This window comes from Ursus americanus, chromosome 9, assembly GCF_024610735.1.
Source record: "Ursus americanus isolate L20-20 chromosome 9, mUrsAme1.1.p, whole genome shotgun sequence".
In the NCBI taxonomy this organism is placed as follows: Eukaryota; Metazoa; Chordata; class Mammalia; order Carnivora; family Ursidae; genus Ursus; species Ursus americanus.
This window is the reverse complement of record NC_142135.1, coordinates 8,869,844-8,888,952: the sequence shown is the minus strand read 5'-3', so window position 1 is coordinate 8,888,952 and position 19,109 is coordinate 8,869,844. Positions and strand designations below refer to the sequence as shown.

At 50.5% G+C, this 19,109-nt stretch overlaps 2 protein-coding genes across 3 annotated transcripts in view; one reads left to right on the top strand and one right to left on the bottom strand.

Moving 5' to 3' along the window:
• TG (thyroglobulin) overlaps positions 1 to 19,109 on the top strand; it is a 244,261-nt gene that overhangs the window by 197,614 nt on the left and 27,538 nt on the right. For both annotated transcript variants that reach the window (XM_087864600.1, XM_045812195.2), the window contains 2 exons: positions 10,968 to 11,132; positions 12,142 to 12,309. In XM_087864600.1, the coding sequence (XP_087720726.1) occupies positions 10,968 to 11,132; positions 12,142 to 12,309 (333 nt within the window). The remainder of the gene's footprint in view (positions 1 to 10,967; positions 11,133 to 12,141; positions 12,310 to 19,109) is intronic.
• Positions 1 to 19,109, bottom strand: part of SLA (Src like adaptor) — an 81,671-nt gene that overhangs the window by 42,549 nt on the left and 20,013 nt on the right. The window lies entirely within an intron of this gene.

The following is a 19,109-nucleotide window of genomic DNA, read 5'->3' as shown; positions in this document are numbered from 1 at the left end:
GGAGACAGTCTCCTTGAATTACGGGCCAGGGGCTGTCAGGGCTGTCCTCTGTACCGGGTGGGGGCTGGGCTCACACCTCTCGCCCCGCTGGGGCTAACACAAGCTAAGGAAGGAGCCGCCGCAGTGGCTAACACTGGGCCCGTGTGAACACACCAGGCCTTGCTGGGGAGGGTTGGTGTGTGAGGCTCAGGCCCCAGGACTGTGCTCTGATCACACCCAGGCAGCCCAAGTCGCGGCCTTTGTGCACTGTCCTCTGAGCGGCCACCCTGACCTCCCTCAGGCACAGGAGTTGGCCAGTTCCTCTCCTGCACTCTCGAGGCCACACATACCCACCAGAACCTCAGACCGTGTGCACACACCATGCTTCTCTAGGGCAGGTGTGGTGAGCCCTTTCTTCTGGTTCGGAGCTGGCCGTGGCATTTGCTGAAAGAAGGAGGGAGGAGGAACGTAAAGGAGGGGAGAAATGGAGAGAGGGAGGCAGTCCAGAGATGACTGGGAGGAAAATAGTAATTGGACATGGCTTTCTCACTTCTAGAAGTCTTCGCTAGCTTTGACAATATTCCAGACCCTCTTATTTCTTGGGGCAGTTCTTCATACACCATGGCTGACTGCAAGAGTCAAAACTTGCAGGGAACACAAGTGGCTCGATCTCTCCTGTGGAGTAGAATTGAGGCGGCAAGGCTTCCATTCTTTCTCCTGGTGTTGGGGGGGGGCACCTGTGGGAGGACCTCTCTCCACTTCCATTTTTCCACCGTGAAATGAGGTACAAGGACACGGTGCTGGACAAGGGCTGCCCATGCGTGCCTTGCATGTGTCAACTTCACCAATCTGCACAACACACCCCAGAGGTACCGATAAAATCCCACCCTTGCAAAACAGATTTGGTGACGTTAGTTGATTTCCCCGAAAATGACAATGCCGCCAAGCAACATAATAGAGGTTCGAATGCGTCTGATTTCTAAATTCACGTTCTTATCGCTTTTCTACAGGGGTTTTGTTTGCAAGGTTTTAAAAGAGGGACTAGGTGGAATTGGTCAATGATGTACAGGCGTGCAGGTGTCCTGCTGGTCATAGCAACAGAACCAAGACTGGCAGAAGTATTAGAAGCCAGGCAGCCTGCAGAGCTCCTCACAACACATTTCTTGCACCTCTGGCAACAAGTCTGTGAGGCAAGTGCCTTAGAGTGGAGGGACTGAGGCGTAGAGATGTAATTCGTTCGAAGCCGAAGAAAAAGAAGATGGCAAAGCCACAGTTCAACCCCAGGCTATAATCCTCAAGGGCCAGTGCATTCCTTCTCTTCTCTAAAGGTGCCCTGGTCCTTTTTCTGGGCCAGCTGGTCCCTGAAACAAAGCTACAGGCCTAAGTGACTGGAAAGAAACATCTGGGTACTTTTGCAAGCTCTAATTATGGAATTATTTTTAAAAGGCAACCTATACCAATAGGAATCACTGACCGAGAACGGAGGGAAAAACTCTTTATAAAATCCCTTTGAAATAAGGGGCCTGTCCTTGTGTCAGTCATCACTCAGTGTCACTTTTAACAGGTGATCGCTTTGCCTGCGAAATCAGTACTTTTTCAGTGGCAAGCATTTAAATGGTTTCTGACAGCCAGAAGGTGAAGGAGACAATTAGATGTAATGTTTGTGACAGATGGAAAACGGCATTTTGTGAAGTCCGCAGGAACCTGGAGGAAAACCATGACAGGAGAGCTAGCTCCATTCTAAAGGGCAGAGCCAAGGCTTGGCTCCTCTCCCCTCCCCCAAGCTGAAGTGCCTGGGAGGTCCCCCCACCCCCTTGGAGAGCTTCCCCCAAATGCGCAGATGAGACCTCCACACTGTATCTCCATAGGTAAAGGGGACAGTTGTGTGGCTGAGCCACGTGGAGAACAGGGTTTGCCAAGGTATCTGGAGAAGGAAGGAAGAGTACAGAAATTTGCCTCCATCCCTGTTCCCTTTGGCACATGGAGGCTGGGTGGAGCAGTGGCTTTGGAGACAGCCTGAATCCAGCTCCCAAGCAGAGGGTGACTGGGGTCAGGTCATTTATCCTCTCTGAGCCTCTGCCATTCTTTCATAAATGGGGCAGAAGTCCTCCCTGCTCGGATCAGAGGTTTAGTAAGCACACACTGAGAACAGTTTGTAAAGGGCAAGGAACACAGCGGGCTCCTACTACCTGCCGCTACCTTTCTTCATTCTCCTCCATGTGCAGACACAGCCGGTGGGTAATTTAAGTTTGCAAACAAAATGCACCAAGGCACAGTCTCCCTGGAGGGCACTTTGGCAGCACATTGTGAACAAAAGAAAAAGGTCTTAAAAATACTTCCATGTAGAATGCAGGGGTAAAGTGATGGTTTCTTAGCTATGACTCCAAAAGCATCAGCAGCAGAGAAAAACAGATACGCGGGACTTCCTCAGTGTTAAAAATATGGAGCTGCAAAAGCTACCATCAGGAAAGTGAAAGAGACAGAATGGGGGAAAATGTGCAAATTGTATATTTGATAAGGGACTTGTATCTGGAATATATGAAGAACGCTTCTAACAAAAGACCAGAAAGACAAATAACCCCATTTAAAAATGGGCAAAAGATCTGAGTAGGTATTTCTCCAAAGAAGATCTGGAAATGGTCCATGAGCAAACGGAAAGGTGCGCAACATCCTTAGATGCCAGGGAAGTGAAAATCAACACCACCGCGAGATACCACTTTATACCCACTAGGATTGCTATGCTCCTAATAATTTTTTAAAGAGACGGCAAGAATTGGTGAGCATGTAGAGAAATCGGAGCATTCAAACATTGCTTGTGGGAATATAAAACGGTGCATATGCTTGAGGGAACGTTTTGGCAGCCTCTCAGGAGGCTAAACACAGAGTAAGCACATAACTGTGTAATCCCACTCCTACGTACACAACTGACAGAGTTGAAAACACACACACGCACGCACACACAACTGAACAGCAGCATTATTTACAATCACCCAAAAGTGGAAAGAACCCAAATGTCCACCAGCCGATGAGTAGATAAGCTAAATATAGTGTATCTAGACAATAGAATATGAGTCAGCAATTAAACGGAACAGGGTACAGCTACATGGATGAAGTGGAAGGATCTAGACACAAAAGCCCCCATATTGCATGATTCCATTTATATGAAATGTTCAGAACAGGCAAATCTGCAGAGACAGAAAGTAGATTAGTGGTTGCCTGGGGCTGGGCGTGGGGTTGGGACTGGGAAATGACTGCTAATGGGTTCATGGTTTCTTTGTGGGACGCTGACAATGTTCTAAAATTGGATCATGGTGATGGTGGCATGACTGTGAATATAACTAAAAACCGTCGAACTGTACGCTTTAAATGAACGAACTATTCGATACATGAGTTACATCTCAATAAAACCATTTTCCCAAGTTAGCTCTAGATGCCAAGAAACATAGCTTTCAAACCTATGTAAGTCTTCATCATGCATATATGATACAAAAATATTTTCTTTTCATATTTTCACATGGTATCTCTTTAGTAAGAAACCACTAAAATGCTATGCAAGCAGTTCATGCAATAAATCGTTTATCATCTGTCAGAAGAAAAGGATACTCTCTGACCTAGGAATGCCTTTGTATGAGGAAATTGTCATGGGTATGTGGATAAATTTCTCTATAAAGGTGTATGTACATTGCAGGATTGTCTAGAACATCATAAAACGGAAAGCAATAGTAGCTATCATTTATTGCATACTTACCATTACATGAAAATCGTCTCATTTCTTCCCCACGACAATCCTATGGGGAAACTCTCAGTATCATTATCGCCCTTCTGACAGTTGAAGAAAGAGTCTCCAATCAAACACTGACAAAGCAGAGCTGGGATTTGCATCCGAGTCTGTCACATTCCCCGGCCTGCAGGTGCTCCTACCCTCTCAATGACTCTCCCTAGCAGCCTCAGTACCCGATTGCACAATGGCTTTAGAAACAGTCTCGTAACTGAATAGGCAACAGCACAGCATGATATTCACAATTGACTGTCAGGTGAAAAAGACAGGTTTAGAACCAATATGATCTCACTTATTTCCTACATATAAATATGTAAATATAAGTAGATACACATACATCTATAGGCACACACACACGCTAACAGTATTTGACAGTGGTGTTCCTTTGTTGGGAGGATTATGTGTAATTTTGATTTTCTTTGTTTTGCTCACCTAGATTTTCTATCATGGATCTTTGTGCCGCTATTTTTGCTCCACAAATTCCAAAAGTTGTTCTGTTTAACCTTTAAATAAACTAAGGTGACACCAATGGATGTAGGACAATACAGGCCAACTTTTTTCTAGGGTGTGAAGGGGACTGGCATTTTCACAAGACTGTGATGACAGCCAGGCTGGTCGTTGGGACGAACCCTCACAGTCAGGATCACCTCCCTTCTCCCTCAGGGGTCCTCCTTCTGTCCCACGTCTCATTGCCTTGGCCACTCCACTAGCCAATGATCAGCTTACATGATAAATGATAACGAGTGCTCTCTTCTTAACAAGACTCAGTTACATTTTATTATAGAATTGATCTTCTAAATGTACTTTTAATTTTTTCTAATTATAATTTAATATAAATTTATTGGAAAAAATTTAGAATACTCTGGAAAGTACAAAAAGCCAATAAAACTCATCCATCACTCCCTCGCCCTGAATTAATAGGGGACTCTGGGAATTGATAAAGTTGGACTATCCCAAGAAGCTGGTGGGGCCATACGCAATGGGGAGGGGCAACGGATGCCCAAGAATTTCTTATGACATCAGTCATCTATTGAGGCAGCCCAGCGTCACGGGAAAGCCACAGCTCTTCCAGGCTGGAGTTTGTACCAGGACCTGGTGTCAAGGCCCTTCAAGGCAAGAGCAACGCGATAATATCGATGATATTGGAAGGGCTTTAGCAAGGGCTAAGTTATACCCTTGTTTTTCTTGTTGAAATTCTCTGTGCTTTCACCCAGTAAAGCCAAGTTGTGCTGATTCCTAAAGAGGAGGAAGAGGAGGGAGAAATGTGCTCTTAGGCCCAGAGACAAGCATTTCAAGATCGAAGTTCTGTTAATTATCATCCCTGTGACTATGGTTTTGCCAAAACTGAAGTGCTACAAATTAGAGTTAAACTCATGCTTTTGGGGATCAGGAAGATGATTTCAGTGTAGAAAATATTCAAGACAATACTAACATTAATGTGGATGTGTGACAGCTTTAAAAAAATTCTGTCTGCCTTAGCTTCCAGAATTCTCTCTGAGCTGTCTGGGAAGCTCAGTAATATTGCCCGGTTCAAATGTCTACGATATTTGGTGGCAGCCTCTGGGTCAGGCCCCTTCCCAGGAGAGGAGCTGGTGTAGAGCACTGCACATGACACCTGGTTCACACCTCATCCTTTCTCCTCAGACCCTGCAAGCTTTTGCTGGGCTCCCCACTTCAGCACCGCTCTCTCCCACTCATCCCGCTCAACCTGACAGCTGACCATCCAGCCACTTGTTCCAGTCCCATTCTGCTGGATCCATGTTTAGTGAAGGCCTCTGGTGCACACATTCTGTGCGAGGCTCTGGGGATAAAGGAGTAACCATCCCAATCTCTGCCATCAGAAATACATCGTCAGAAGTTTTCAGGGGCCAGTCGCTTACTGAGATCCTACTGAGTGCCACGCACTGTTTTCAGTGCCAAGGATGCAAGGACAAATGACCAATGACATTCCTAAAATGCTCTCTGCAACACCCTGGTCAAAAGCCTTTCCTCACTCCCCATCGCTATCCTGTGTGCTATGGTTTACCACCCTCTGAATTTCATCTCTTGCTTAGGCTGGATTCCAAGTCCTCTCAACTTTATTTCTCACCATCCCTTCATGCACATGCCCCTTTTCACTCAGGAGAATAGATAGACCCAACTATCCATCCATCCATCCATCCATCATCCATCCATCCATCCATCTGTCCATCTATCCATCCATCCGTCCATCCGTCCATCCATCCATCTGTCCATCCTTCCATCCATTATCCATCCATTTATCCATCCATCCATCATTCATTTATCCATCCATCCATCATCCATCCATTTATCCATCCATCCATCCATCCATCCATCCATCCATCCATCTGTCCATCTATCCATCCATCTATCCATCCATCCATCCGTCCATCTGTCCTTCTGTCCATCCATCCATCCTTCCATCCATTATCCATCCATTTATCCATGCATCCATCATTCATTTATCCATCATCCATCCTTCCATCCATTTGTCCATCCATCCATCCATCCATCCATCCATCCATCCATCCATCCTTGCCCTTACTCACACAGTCGCTGGCTCACTCACTCAAAACCTACCTTTCTGAGTCCCAGGCCCTGTTCTGGGGTTGCTGGGATACTTGGGACCCAGTTTCTTTCCTTGCTAGCTCATGTGGGTAATCAGTCCCCTGAACCTATCTGCCATCCCTCCCACCCCCCCCTCCCCGGGAGTGGCTGTCCATGTCAAGAAGTTCTGGTGTGTATGTGTGTGTTATCGTATGTCTGTGTGTGTCTGCCTGCAACTGCGTGTTCCTGAGCGTGTGTGTCTCTGTGTGTGACTATATTGTGAGTGTATCTTTCTGTCTGTGACTGTTTGTGCCCATACGTGTGCTTGGATGGGGACAGGTCCTGGTTCTGAGGTGACTACAGTGGCTCATGGAGATCAAGGCCCCTTACAATGTTCAGAGGCTCCAGGGAGAAAAAGCAGTGGTCAGCAATTGTGGTTTTGCCTTGCACTGTTTCTGAAGTTAAAAAAACACACACAACAAGTGGAAACTCATTGCCCTTTAGTAGCTAAGTCAGATTTAGATAAGCACAGGCCTAGGGCTGGCAGTGAGACTGCTGTGTGACCAGGCAGGCTGAAGACCCCCCTGCCTCCACACCCTGCAGGGGTCCTGTCAGCCCCCACGGTGCTAACCACAATGTGAATACACCCCCCGCCATGCACAGGACCCCCACCATCTTGTGCATGTCCTTATGATGACTCTTAAAGCACTGTGTGTCATTCCCATTCATAGGAGTAGCCAAAGCCCCCAGATGTCAGTCACTTGCCCTGAATCCCTCCGTCAGCGAGTGACAGGGCTGGAGTGTGAAGCTGGTCCTTCTGCTGGCTTCAGACAGGGCTGACAGCCTGGTCTACGGACTCGAGACAGGCCGCGGCTGCGAACCCTGTTCTGTCCCCGAAGCCCCTGCACTTTGTAAAGCTCTGCATGGCTCACCCTGCTCCGGCCCCATCCTTTGCTCACCATCCAAGTGTTTTAAAGGGAGGGCTCAGCCGGCCGTTGACTTGTTTAACCACCGATTTTCCGTGAAGAAAGACATTTCCTTCAGCAAGATCGATTAAAACAACATACTTGAGGGAGAGGAAAGTTCTCTAAGCCATCGTGCAGTATCGCTGTAACCCACGCCTTTAACCACTTCCTCACGGTATCGGGAGCTCGGGCTTTTTATAGCCACACACAGTGCTGAAAACATTAGAGGGCCCCTACCCGACGTCCGCATCCCCGCGGCCTACCTGCAGCCAAGGGGGGCTCAGCAGCCCCACCCCGGGGCCTGCAGTTTGCCAGCTCGCTTTGCAATTTAGACCCTGGGGCTTTGACCTTGACTACCTTGACTGCACACGTTTGTGTGTTCTCTTAAGACCAAGCAGATCCAGTGGTCCACCCCTCGTCGTCGGAGAGAAACCCGCGGGTGGAATCATCTCGCCCCTGTGTGTTGCCACCGCGGTTGAATTCCTGGCTCTGGGCTGGCTGGGTATTTACTTTCACAGCTGCTGCTTCTCACCCTGAGCTCAGGCGTTAGGACCCTGTGTGTTACAGATGCCGGAGCTCAACGGCGCAGGGACCTTGCCTTGTGCATTTTGTAGCAAACCCCACCGACAACAGGAGACTCTGAGCTTACCTAAATGGGTTGAGGACAGAAAACCAATATAGACGACCCCACCCCCCATTCTGCGTGGCTCAGAGCTGTCAGAAACGGCTCCCAGACCCCAGGATGACATTGCTGCTGTGAGGATCCACACCCTATGTGCTCTGCTCTGTCTGGGCTTGGGTTACCACTGGCCTCACCTCTGACTCTGGCCGCAAGGTTCCTCCTTGGTCCTAAGGACTAAGTCGAGATAAGATGGTAATAATGCCACCACCTTTCATTGAGAACCTGCCCAGTGCATGTGGAAGGCTGACCTGGTGGCCAAGGGCTTGGCCTTGGAGCCTGGTCACCGATGGTCACGCTGCGGTTTGGCCTCTACCCAGTCCTCTGATCCTAAGCAGGTCATTTGCCTCTCTGTGTCGTGAGCCCCTTATCTATAAAACGGGACGATAATATCATCTGCCTCATGTGATGGTCGTGAGGCATGAGGTATTATCTGTAAAATGCTGAGGACACACGAGGAACACTCCACCGAGGTTCTCTCTTTTGATCCTTAGGCATTTCACCCTGGGGGGAAGCGTGGGGAGCTGGCATCACTGTGTCCATGGGACTAAGGGGGGAAGGGTGCTGGGTCATTTGTGAAGTCACCATGTGGAGTCGGAGCCAGGTTGAGGGCTGTGTGCAGCGGCATCGGGCTGCATTTAGCCGCTGAGATTCGGAGCCTCAGCCCTACTTGCAGCCAGAACCAGCCCCGGCCCCTGGCCCTCTCCCCACCCCACCTCTCAGCCCTACCTGCAGGGCAGCCTGTCCTCATTGCAATGCCTGTGCTTTGCCCATGGCCCTCAGTCCTGACTGGGGGGCATAGAGACCACTGGAACTTTCTGGAAGCAGTGCTGGAATGTGCTCTCCGACTTCAGGAAATCTGTCCAGCTGGGATCTCGAGAGGATGGGTCTCCTCCCCTCTGGGCATCTATTGTCTGTTTTACACAGTGGGTAGCCGGGCTGCTGACTCAGGTGCCCATAGGCACCTCCCTTTACAGTTTCCGGAATGCTTTCCAATGCTATTCTTCAACGATCCTCTCAAAGACCCAGTGAGAGTGGCGCCGTCTGATATACCCTTTGCTGCATTTGCGGTGTTTTTGCCAGTTTTGGATGTTTTAGCTCAGCATAGGGTCTAAAATGGAAACATGTTCTCTGGAGTCGGCCAGATCAATGCTCTCTTTACATTGGAGTAAGAGCGTGCAGTTCGGCTCAAGAACACAGAGTCTTGTTCAGCCTATAAAAACACATGTGGTTGAGAGCGTGGCCCAGGCGGGCTGCTTGGGCTGGGGTCCTGGCTCTGCCAGTCACCCACTGTGTGATGTTGGCCAAGGTCCTGGACCTTTCTGTGCCTTAATTTCGTCCTCTCTAAGAGAAAGGGGTAAATAACATTTACCTCTGAGAGTTGTGGAGAGGATTTAATGAGTTACTATGTGTGAAATGCTTACAACTATACCCAAAACTTAGCAATTACTCAGTAAATGTTAATTATCATTATTAGTTTTTGTTGTTCCCAAGATCCTAGGTCCTGGTACCTATTAGATACTCAATAAACGAGAATTTCCCTTTTGTCTTGGAGCCTCAGTTTGCTTGTCTGCAAAATGGGGACAGCAGACGTACCTGTCTCCTAGTACGTTGCAGACATTGCAGGAGACACAAAGTTCCTGGGAGGGTGAGAATGTGGCAGGTGTTTGTAGGCGGGCAGTACAGAGGACTCTCCAGCCCAGGCCTCTTAGTACAGAGCTTGCTCAGAGAACTAGAACCTCCCATGCCCCACCCAGGGTCCTGGAGCACAGCAAATTCTGGAGCCCAGCTGCCTGCACCCCTAAGCTGGCCCAGACCCTGACAGCATTTGTGGCTTTGGTCAAGTTACGGAACTTCTCCATCTCTTTATTTTCATTCCTGTGAAAATGGGGACAAGGACAGCAGCTAACTTACACAGCGTTGGTGAGGATGAAAGGGCTAAAGTGGGGGAAGCTCCTGAGTTAACAGTCGACGTCCTCGAGTTGCCTGGGTGGCTCAGTCGGTTAAGTGTCTGCCTTTGGCTCAGGTCATGATCTCAGGGTCCTGGGACTGAGCCCTACATCATGCTCCCTGCTCAGCGTGGTGTCTGTTTCTCTCTCTTTCCCTCTCTCTCCCTCTGCCCCTCCCCAGCGCTCATTCTCTCTCTCTCTCTCTCTGAAATAAATAAATAAATCTTAAAAATAAACAAACAAAAAACAATCGAAGTCATCAATCGATTGCCCTTGCTGTGTCTTTCCAGTGGCAGTGGTCCCGGTAATAGTTCTGGTGCTGGTAGGCCCACTGCAACCCCCCCATCCTGTTGTCCCTGATGTCATAGTGTTCAGCAGCGTCTGAACTGGGGGTGGTCCGCAGACGGAAGGCCCTGCAGTTGCACCCTAGCCAAGGCGCTCAGCCCACCTCTTCCATCTTGGGCAGAGACCAATCCCACCAACAGTCCAGGCCTGGGGACAGACCTCCTGGCATTGCCACCACCTGCGTTCCTAGAGGGGAAAGACTCCCAGCCAGCCAGCGTTTGACAGAGATTTGCATTGACTCTGCTGAAAAATTTACTTGCACAATGACTATGCTTCCATCACCTTCTAGACGGGCATCTATTTGAAAGTCCAACTCTGTCTTAACTGAGCCAGGAAACTTGCTATTCCAGGAGACCCGGGAGGTAGGGGTGGAGGATGTGGACAAGGACAATTCTGGTCCTTGTCCCTCTTCAACCACCATCAGCTCTGGGTCTCAATATACAGCTTTAGTCAGTGATCACTCTGCCCAGGGCCCGCCCTTCCCAGGTAAGGAAACAGAGGCCTCGTGAGACACTCGTTCAAGATCACAAATGGTGTCGATATGATATCGATCAGTCCTGACCTCCCAAATGCCTGTGGGCATCTCTGGGAAGGGTCCTGGGACTTCCAAGTGTGGATGAACGATGCCGAGCCCTGATGTGGCCCCGAGGTCTCTGGGCTGAGCAGGGGGCGGCAGGGGAGGAGACGATCTAGACTGTTCTTCCTGAGTCTGCATTCTCTTCCAGGGTGGCTCCGCGTTCTCCCCAGCTGCTGTCATCAGCCAGGGGAGGGCTCAGCAGCAGGCAGCCGCTTTGGCGGAGGAGATCAGCTGCCCCACCTCGTCCATGCAAGAAATGGTGTCCTGTCTCCGCCAGAAGCCTGCCAGTGTCCTCAATGACGCCCAGACCAAGGTGGGCACTTGAGTGTGAGTTGGGGACGGACACTCTCTGATCTTTTCCAAATGGAAAACTAGGCCTAAAAAGGAGACCTGACCCACCCAACGCTGCACAGGGGGTGGATGACCAGCCACGGCTAGAATGTGCCCTCCCTGACCCCCAGCACCGTGCGTGGGCCCAGCTCATGATGGACCAAGCACGGGTACTGAAGGTGAACAGGTCTCTCTGCACATTGGATTTTATCTGTAAAATATAATGTGGGCTTTATAGAGTAGGAGGATAAAATGAAGTGACACAGATCCAGGGTCTTGACTGTGCCAGGACGGTGGTCGCACTCCAGCCGGTCACAGCCACACAGATGGAGCATGATGGTCATACCTGTGTGGATTTGGGCCACCCCATCCTCTTAGATAGGACAGCTCTGTGCTCCCTTCTCCACCTGAAAAGATCCTGCTCACAGCCTGTGGTCCCTGGCTGTCCCTGACATTGATGAAGGGGACACTAGCAGGAGGAACTATTGTCATCAGAGCCAAGGGCTTGATGCCTTCAGCCCAGGGCCTGGATTCACAGGCCTGGAGCAGGTCTGACCCTCAACTCCCCTAGGTGTGAGCTACTGGGAGAGTGGCTAGAGCTGGTGAATTTCTCTATCGGAGCCTGCCTTTGGCCACCACCTACCTACTCCTCAGTCAACATCTACACCCGCTCACTTACACACCTAGGAGCTCAGGCCTATAGCCTCCCTGGGGCTCTTTTGTCACCTCGGGGTGGGGGGTGGGGCTCTGGGGACCACCCATTGCTCAGAGAGAGACTTGCCTTCCAGTCCCTGGCCTGGTGTCCTTCCCACCTGTTGTTCATGTCATTTTACTCTGATTTCCCAGTACAGCCCAGATGGATAACCAGCATTGGTGTTCATTACGGTTAAAACCTGATTAAGTGAAGCAATGCAACTGATTCTTCTAGAACCATTTTTTAAAAGAAGGATAAAATCCGTACACATAACAGCATCCCTTTGCGCCCAATGTAGCTCCTGGCCGTGAGTGGCCCTTTCCACTACTGGGGTCCTGTGGTTGATGGCCAGTACCTCCGAGAGGCTCCAGCAAGAGCTCTTCAGAGGACACCGCGGGTGAAGGTCGATCTGCTGATTGGGAGTTCTCAAGATGACGGGCTCATCAACAGAGCGAAAGCCGTGAAGGTAGGCAGAGAAGAGCCTCAGAGTCCCCTGTTGGCTGTGCCCCAGTGGCTCAGGACCTCAAAGTCTGACCTTGGTCCAGAGTCACTGACTTACTCGCTCATTTACAAAATAATCTGTAAAACACTACTATGAGCAAAGGCTCTGTAAGGAGCTTGGGAGACAGCAATGGGGGGAGCTGTTTCAGATGTGAGACACAAGCAGGGCTGTGAGCAACACCGACACCTTCACCCCCACATCCACAAACCCCGTCTGTGGGTGAATCACCATGGGAAGCAAGGCGCAGAGCCTGACCAAGGAGCTCTGTGACCTTCGGGGCTCCAGGCGCTGGATACCCCTGCCCCCTGAAGGACGCTTGCCCCACTGAGGCCGGGACACCCAGCTCCCATGCTGGTTTTCTTCCCCGGGAAACCTGGGCAGGGGCTGTACCCTGCACCCAGCAAAGGCGACTTCGTGTGGCCGCTTAGAGACACAACAAAGTGGGAGAAAGTTGTAAGGTCTGCTGTCTGTTTTAACACTCACTTCCTGCTCTGACCACATGCCCTCACGCCTCAGGATGTGGCTCACCCTGGAAGAGGCCGAGCACGCTCTCCTCTGGCCTGCCCCCCCCCCTTGTCAGGCTGCTCTTAACAGATCCTTTAAGGCGTCAGGCCTGGGATGGTGGCCATGGCACGTGAAACCCAGGGAGAGGACACCCACCCAAGCGTGGGGCTCTGTCGGGCCCTGTTGAATCTAAGGCAGTGCAGCTGGAATAGAAAACAGCCTCCCAGGATCCTGCGTCGCCTTGCGTTGCCCTGTTCCCTCCGGTAATATGTCTCACTTCGGGGAGTCTGGCTCACAGCAGTGAAAACAGCACTTTTCATGATATATATATATATACAGTAGTATTTATCACAACGTGAATTATTGTGGCAAAATGTTGGACGCAACCCAAGTGTGCGTTAACGGATCGATGGTGGACGAAGTTAGGCTACATGCAAACTATTAAATATTAATGCAGATGGTGAAAGGGGTGAATCCGATTCGTCTCTACTGGCTTGAGGGATGCCTATGACAGGTTGTTAAATGGAAAACAAACAACAAGAATGCAGACGAATTGTAAAATTAAGGTGGCATCCATATTTTTTATAAAAAACAGCCTGTATCCATCTGTAAATATGTAAGTGTGCATAATTTTATGTTTCTTTGTGAACGGGTTATAGTGTGGGAAGCAGGCATTATACATTATACAGCAGGCATTAACATTGGCTATCTCAGGAGTGTAACAGTGTGAAAGAGGATATTATGAATTTAATATTACTAATAATACTACATATACATATATGCGTAATGCACATATGCTACATATAACATGCATGTGTGTGTATATATGTGTACAGATACATAGAGAGAGTGTGTGTGTGTGTGTGTGTGTGTGTGTGTGTGTGTGTGTGTGTTGGGGTGGTTTGTATGCATGTGTGTTGGGGGCCTTGGTGTAGAGCAGAACTTAGTCATTATTAGCTCCTGTCCAGCTGGGAAAGAACGTTTGCATCTGATCCATCCCTGTGTCTTCCAGCTGAGCACCTGCATATAACACAGCCCTTACTTCAAGGGGCTGTAACTTAATTACTGAACCGGACTGACACTCAGGAAGCCCTGAAAAGATGCCCCTTCCCCACCACTAGCCCTGGGCCTTTCTTCTCTAAGCTAGTGGGTCTTTGAATGGCTTTTGATCTAGCCCCTTCATAATTTAGGCATGAATCATAGACATAGCTGAATTGCTATGAAAGGCATAGGCATAGACATAGACATAGCTGAATTGCTATGAAAGGCATAGGCATAGACATAGACATAGCTGAATTGCTATGAAAGATTCATGAAAACGTAACAAATTTAAAGCAGGAGAAAGAAAAGAACGTTTTGAGATGTATGCTGCCCCCTCTACACGCTGTGTGCTGGAGACGATGGCCTGTGGCATGGGCAGCATGGAAGGAAACAGCCGCTCGCCATGGACCCTTTCCCACGCAATATCTCATCTTATGTTGCCCTCTGGGGATGTGGGGATCTTTGTGCAGAAGAGACTATATCCTCACAACTCTGACTCTTTGGACGGTGTGCCGACAATTTATCCCAGCCACCTCCGACTTTAGAGAGAGGAAGAGCTACTTTTCCACTCCCAGGAGCCTGGGAATCATCCTGAACGGGTGGAAGGGTGCAGGCCCTGGCAGCTCGTTCCCATATCCCTCGACCTGCAGGTCTGGGGGTTGTGGGGGGGGTCTCTTACTGGCGGATTTGGGGGCTGTGCTGGCCTCAGTCTATATTATCTGATTATGCCAGCCCATTGTAAGAGGGGCTGTGTGGCCATGCGGCCGCCTTGCTCTTCCCTCCTCCCCTTCTGCAGCGCGTTTGGAAGTCTCTCATCTCTGTCCTGAATCTCTGAGCCCCCCAGCCAGGAGTCTGGATCCAGAGGACTAGGATTCCTTCTTAGCAATGTGTTTTCATTCCTCTCATTGACTTTCCCTTGGAGGTTGTCAAGGAGATGTTTCCTTGGTGCACTTGCGAAGAAAGATGGTGTCCTGCAAAGGAGCTCACAGCCCACACCAGGGCGGGGCTGGGAAAGTGTGGCCTCAGTCCGGGCACCAGTGTAGGGAAGGCGCCGGGAGGGCTCGGCGGAGCAGCAGGCAGCCCTATTCCATGGTTGTTATCCAAACCCCAGTCCTGGGGCAGAGGCCCCCTGGGCCTACGTACTCCTGGTTAGAACCTTCCTCTCTTGCTTCCTGTCTCTGCTCGTTCTCTTCTGAACTTGCGCTAGTCCGGCCCCTGCATGGTTTTGTGAGCCTGCGTCCTGCCCAGAACTCACCTGGGCGCTGCTGTGGGGAACGGAGAGGGAGCGGGGAATAGTGATGGGCGAATGTGAAGCCAGAGCCAGGACTCTGATGCCCTTACGTGCTGATGTCTCCTGAACAGGTCCGTCCAGCCCGGTTTTATACCTCCAGCCCGGGCTTTGCCCTTGGACTCTAGATTGGTTCGGCCTACAGTCTAGTTGCTATCTTCGGTTAGATGTCTCAAGCTTCCCGCTCATTAACATCCAGAAGGGACTGCTGATTCCCCTGTGCCCCGCCCCAACCAGCCTGTTCTCCTGCTGAATTCATCTCAGGAAACAGCGACTCCTCCGTCTGCATGCAGGGCTGCAGGCTAACGGTCATCGTGACTCTGCTCCCCTCCACCCCACCAGCATTGCGTCAGCAAACCGGCTGGCTCTATCTTCCAAGTGCACCCATGGTCCAGCCGGCCTCACCACCTCTTCTGCCATCACCCTGAGCCATGCCGTCATCTTTCTCCAGGATTAGCTCTCAGCTCGCTTTCTGCACCCCCTGTGATCTATGAGGACCACAGTGGCCAGAACCATCCCTCTACATTACGAGATCTTGTCACCCCCCTACTCAGAGTCCTCCTGTGGCCTCAGGTCCCGCAGAGGGAAAGCCGTAGTCCCAACAATGACCACTACTCCATGCAGCCCCGTCCGCTCTCTGACCCCACCTCCTGCTACCCTCTCCCCTTGCTCACTGCCCTTAATCCCAACTGATCGCTTTGGTGTTCCTCAAGTATGCCGAGCATTCTCCCATCTTAGCGTCTTGACACATGCTGTTCCCTCTTCTAGAACGTTCTCCAGATAACTAACTGCCTCACTTCTTCAGGGTCTGCTTCTTCAGAGTACTTGCTTGACCCCCCAGATGGAGAAGGCAGCCATATCCCCAGCGTTCTCTCTCCCCCTCCTCCTGCTCCCCATTCTCAGCACTTACACCTCTTGAAATACTATGCCTTTTTTTGTCTATTATATTTCTTCCCCAACTAGAATGTGAGGTCCTTGAGCACTGTTTTATCAGTTTTGCTTTCTGCTTTATCTTCAGTGCTAGGGAAGTGTCTGGTATACAGTAAGGGCTCAATGACTCTTCATTAGATTGAAAGAATGAAATTTGGGGGACCTGACTATGTGCATGAATCTGACCTAGGAGTCTTCAAGGAAATAATTCATCCCAAACAACCCTATGATCTATGATCTGTGATCTATGATCTATGATCTATTCAGACAGGAAAGCAGTTCAGAGAGAGAGCAGAATTCAAATACAAATCGAACTCCGGGATCTAAGTCCAAAGGCATCCTTTTCCTGCCATAGCCCTCTGGGAAGAGCCAGATCCTCCCTCCAAGAGCTCTCTACCCACCAACGAATGTGGTGGGTACTCGTGTGGTCAGAAGCACAGCTAGAATGAGGGCTGCTGTGTGTGAAGGCCCTCACAACCCCACCTCCATTCTCACTGTAGCTCAACCATGACCCTGGGAGGTAGAGGCCCATGAACTGGTATTTAACACCATTTTACTGAGGAAGAAGTCTTCCAGAGGTTTCATGTTTGTCCCGAGGTCATCAAACTGGTCACTTGTAAAGCCAACTACAGACCCTTTGGGTCCAAATGGGGAGCTTTACTCCTAACCCCATGTATGCTAAACCTTAGGACAGGGATGGCGAATGCACCAGCACCACCCATCCCCTCCCAGTCACAATCGTAGCCCAGAGGAATCCTCAGAATCCTGGCCAACACAAGACTGTAACACATAGTAGGGACACACAAATGGGAACCCGGCTACCAGCTGCCCTCTACACACAGTATCGAAGTTACTATTTTATCTTGAAACACCTTGCTTATGGATGCCCCTGGGTTGCCTTCCCTTGCCTCAGCCTGCTCCTGACCCTCATTCAGACTTGGGTTTGTGGGTTTCTCCATTTCCCCCCAGAATATGCCATAGTTCCTGTCCAGCTACCATTAGCTGAGGGGAACCCCAGGATGGCACATTCCCGAGGGCCTCAATCACAGCAATTCCTTCTTCTGAATCCTTCCATGTCAGCCCAGCTCCTCCCGCCCACCTGCGCTGAGAAGCAGGACCTCGCAGAAAACCACCACAGCCTAGATCAGGTGTCACGCATGTGTTCCCAACACTGAGCCCTGTGTGTTTAGTCATGCAACACTCAGTGTGGCCACTTCCTGTGTGCCAGAGGCCGTGCTGGGTGTTTGGAGTATAGGTACACATTCAGTCCCTGCCCTCATGGAGCTCACAGTCAGGCAGGGAGAGAGGAAATGAGCAGAAGTAAATAGCTCAAATACAGTGTGATAGACACTAGATGGAGAGACGGACATCCTAGTGCAGGGCCTCAAGAGGCACTTGGGGAGGAGGGGACTGCTGGTGCCACAGTGGCCTCGCCAGCAGGAGGGTCACAGTGATGAAGGAACTGACCCCATCCCCCAAGCCAGCAGGAGCATTTGGGTTCCCCGGAACCTGAGCCTTAGTTTCCTTATCTGCAAAATGGGGAAATTACTAGTCCCTACACTTATTAAGATGTTGAATGAAATCATACATGTAGCCGTGCCTGGCAGATAGTACGTGCTCAATAAATATTAGTTTCTCACCTAGTTCTTCAGGGTATTATTAGGATTAGTGTCCAAAGCTATTGTCCCTGATCCATAGAATTCTCTAGAGAAAGCAGGAATACAAAGGACAGACAACCACTGAATCACCTCGCCTGACCCGAGCCAGTTTTCCAAATCATGGCAGATGCACACTCATGCTTTTTCCTTGTGCCAACCCTGCGTTCATACCATCCAGAGCCCAACCCACAAACACACACCGTCCGCTTCCCAGGGGAAGTCACAGGAGCGGTAGGCATCCCTCCTGCCCCAAGTGAGCCCCTGGACCCACCCATCACTTGAGCAGACACCCACCAAATCCCACAGACCAAGGGGGGTGGGCGGGCAAGGCTTCTAACAAGTCTGTATGAAGACCCCCACCCACCTCCCACCCCAGGCCAGCTATGGCCCACACAGAGAGTCCTAATGACATCAGCAAAGTTAACCACATACCCGTGGAGCATCACGGCTGCCTGAGATGCCTGGAAAACCTCCGCTCTCGGAGAATGATCTTATTTTCTGAAGTAGCAGCTTTCTGTTGAAATTCATCAGTCGCTGTGGTAGGGATTTTTCCCCTCTTTTCTCTCTCCCTCCTCTCTCTCTCTTTCTAACTGGTGAAATTGACAGTCTGCCTACATTAACCGGGCATTAATTTGCATGATCAAAAGCAGATTTGTTCCAAGATGCACTGTTCTGCCTTCCCCTCCAAGCACAAGCATCTCCAAGGAAGGCGAGAAAAAAATCAGAAACAGCGCCACCACCGTGCCCCGAGCACGGGCAGGAGCTGGCCCCGTCCAGGAGCAGGTGGAGTGGGGGCCCTTCGGGGAGCGGGGAGGGGAGGGGAAGGCAGCCCGTCTGAGAGTTGGAAGCAGCACCTGGCAGCCCGAGGCGCTGGCACCAGCCCCAGCACAGGAAAATCAAGCCTTTGGTGGCAGATTATCACAGAGGGGCATGCAGAAGTCGCGACGAGTGCACACCATTTCCTGGAAAGAGGCACTTGAGTGGGTGGGTGTCAGGGTCTGGACCTGAGCCAGGCATGGTGGGGCCCTGTGGAGAGCCCACGACCTGGAATCAGAAAAATGGGTCTCAATTCCTGGCTTCAGCCACACGGTTCAGGCAAGTTGCTTAACTAGTCTGAGCTGCAGCTTCTTTATCCTTGGGTGGGCACAGTGAGACCAGCCCTACCTGTCTCCTACGGTGTGATTGGGAGGCGTCTAGACAAAGGAGACAGGTCCCAACACCAGGGAGCCCCATCGGGTCCTTGGCTCTGGGCCGCCCTGCAACACTGCAAGTCCTCCACTCCAGCATTGTAGCTCTCTGGCTCACACAGGGCCCTTCGCCTATGTGTCCCATGGCCCCGCCAG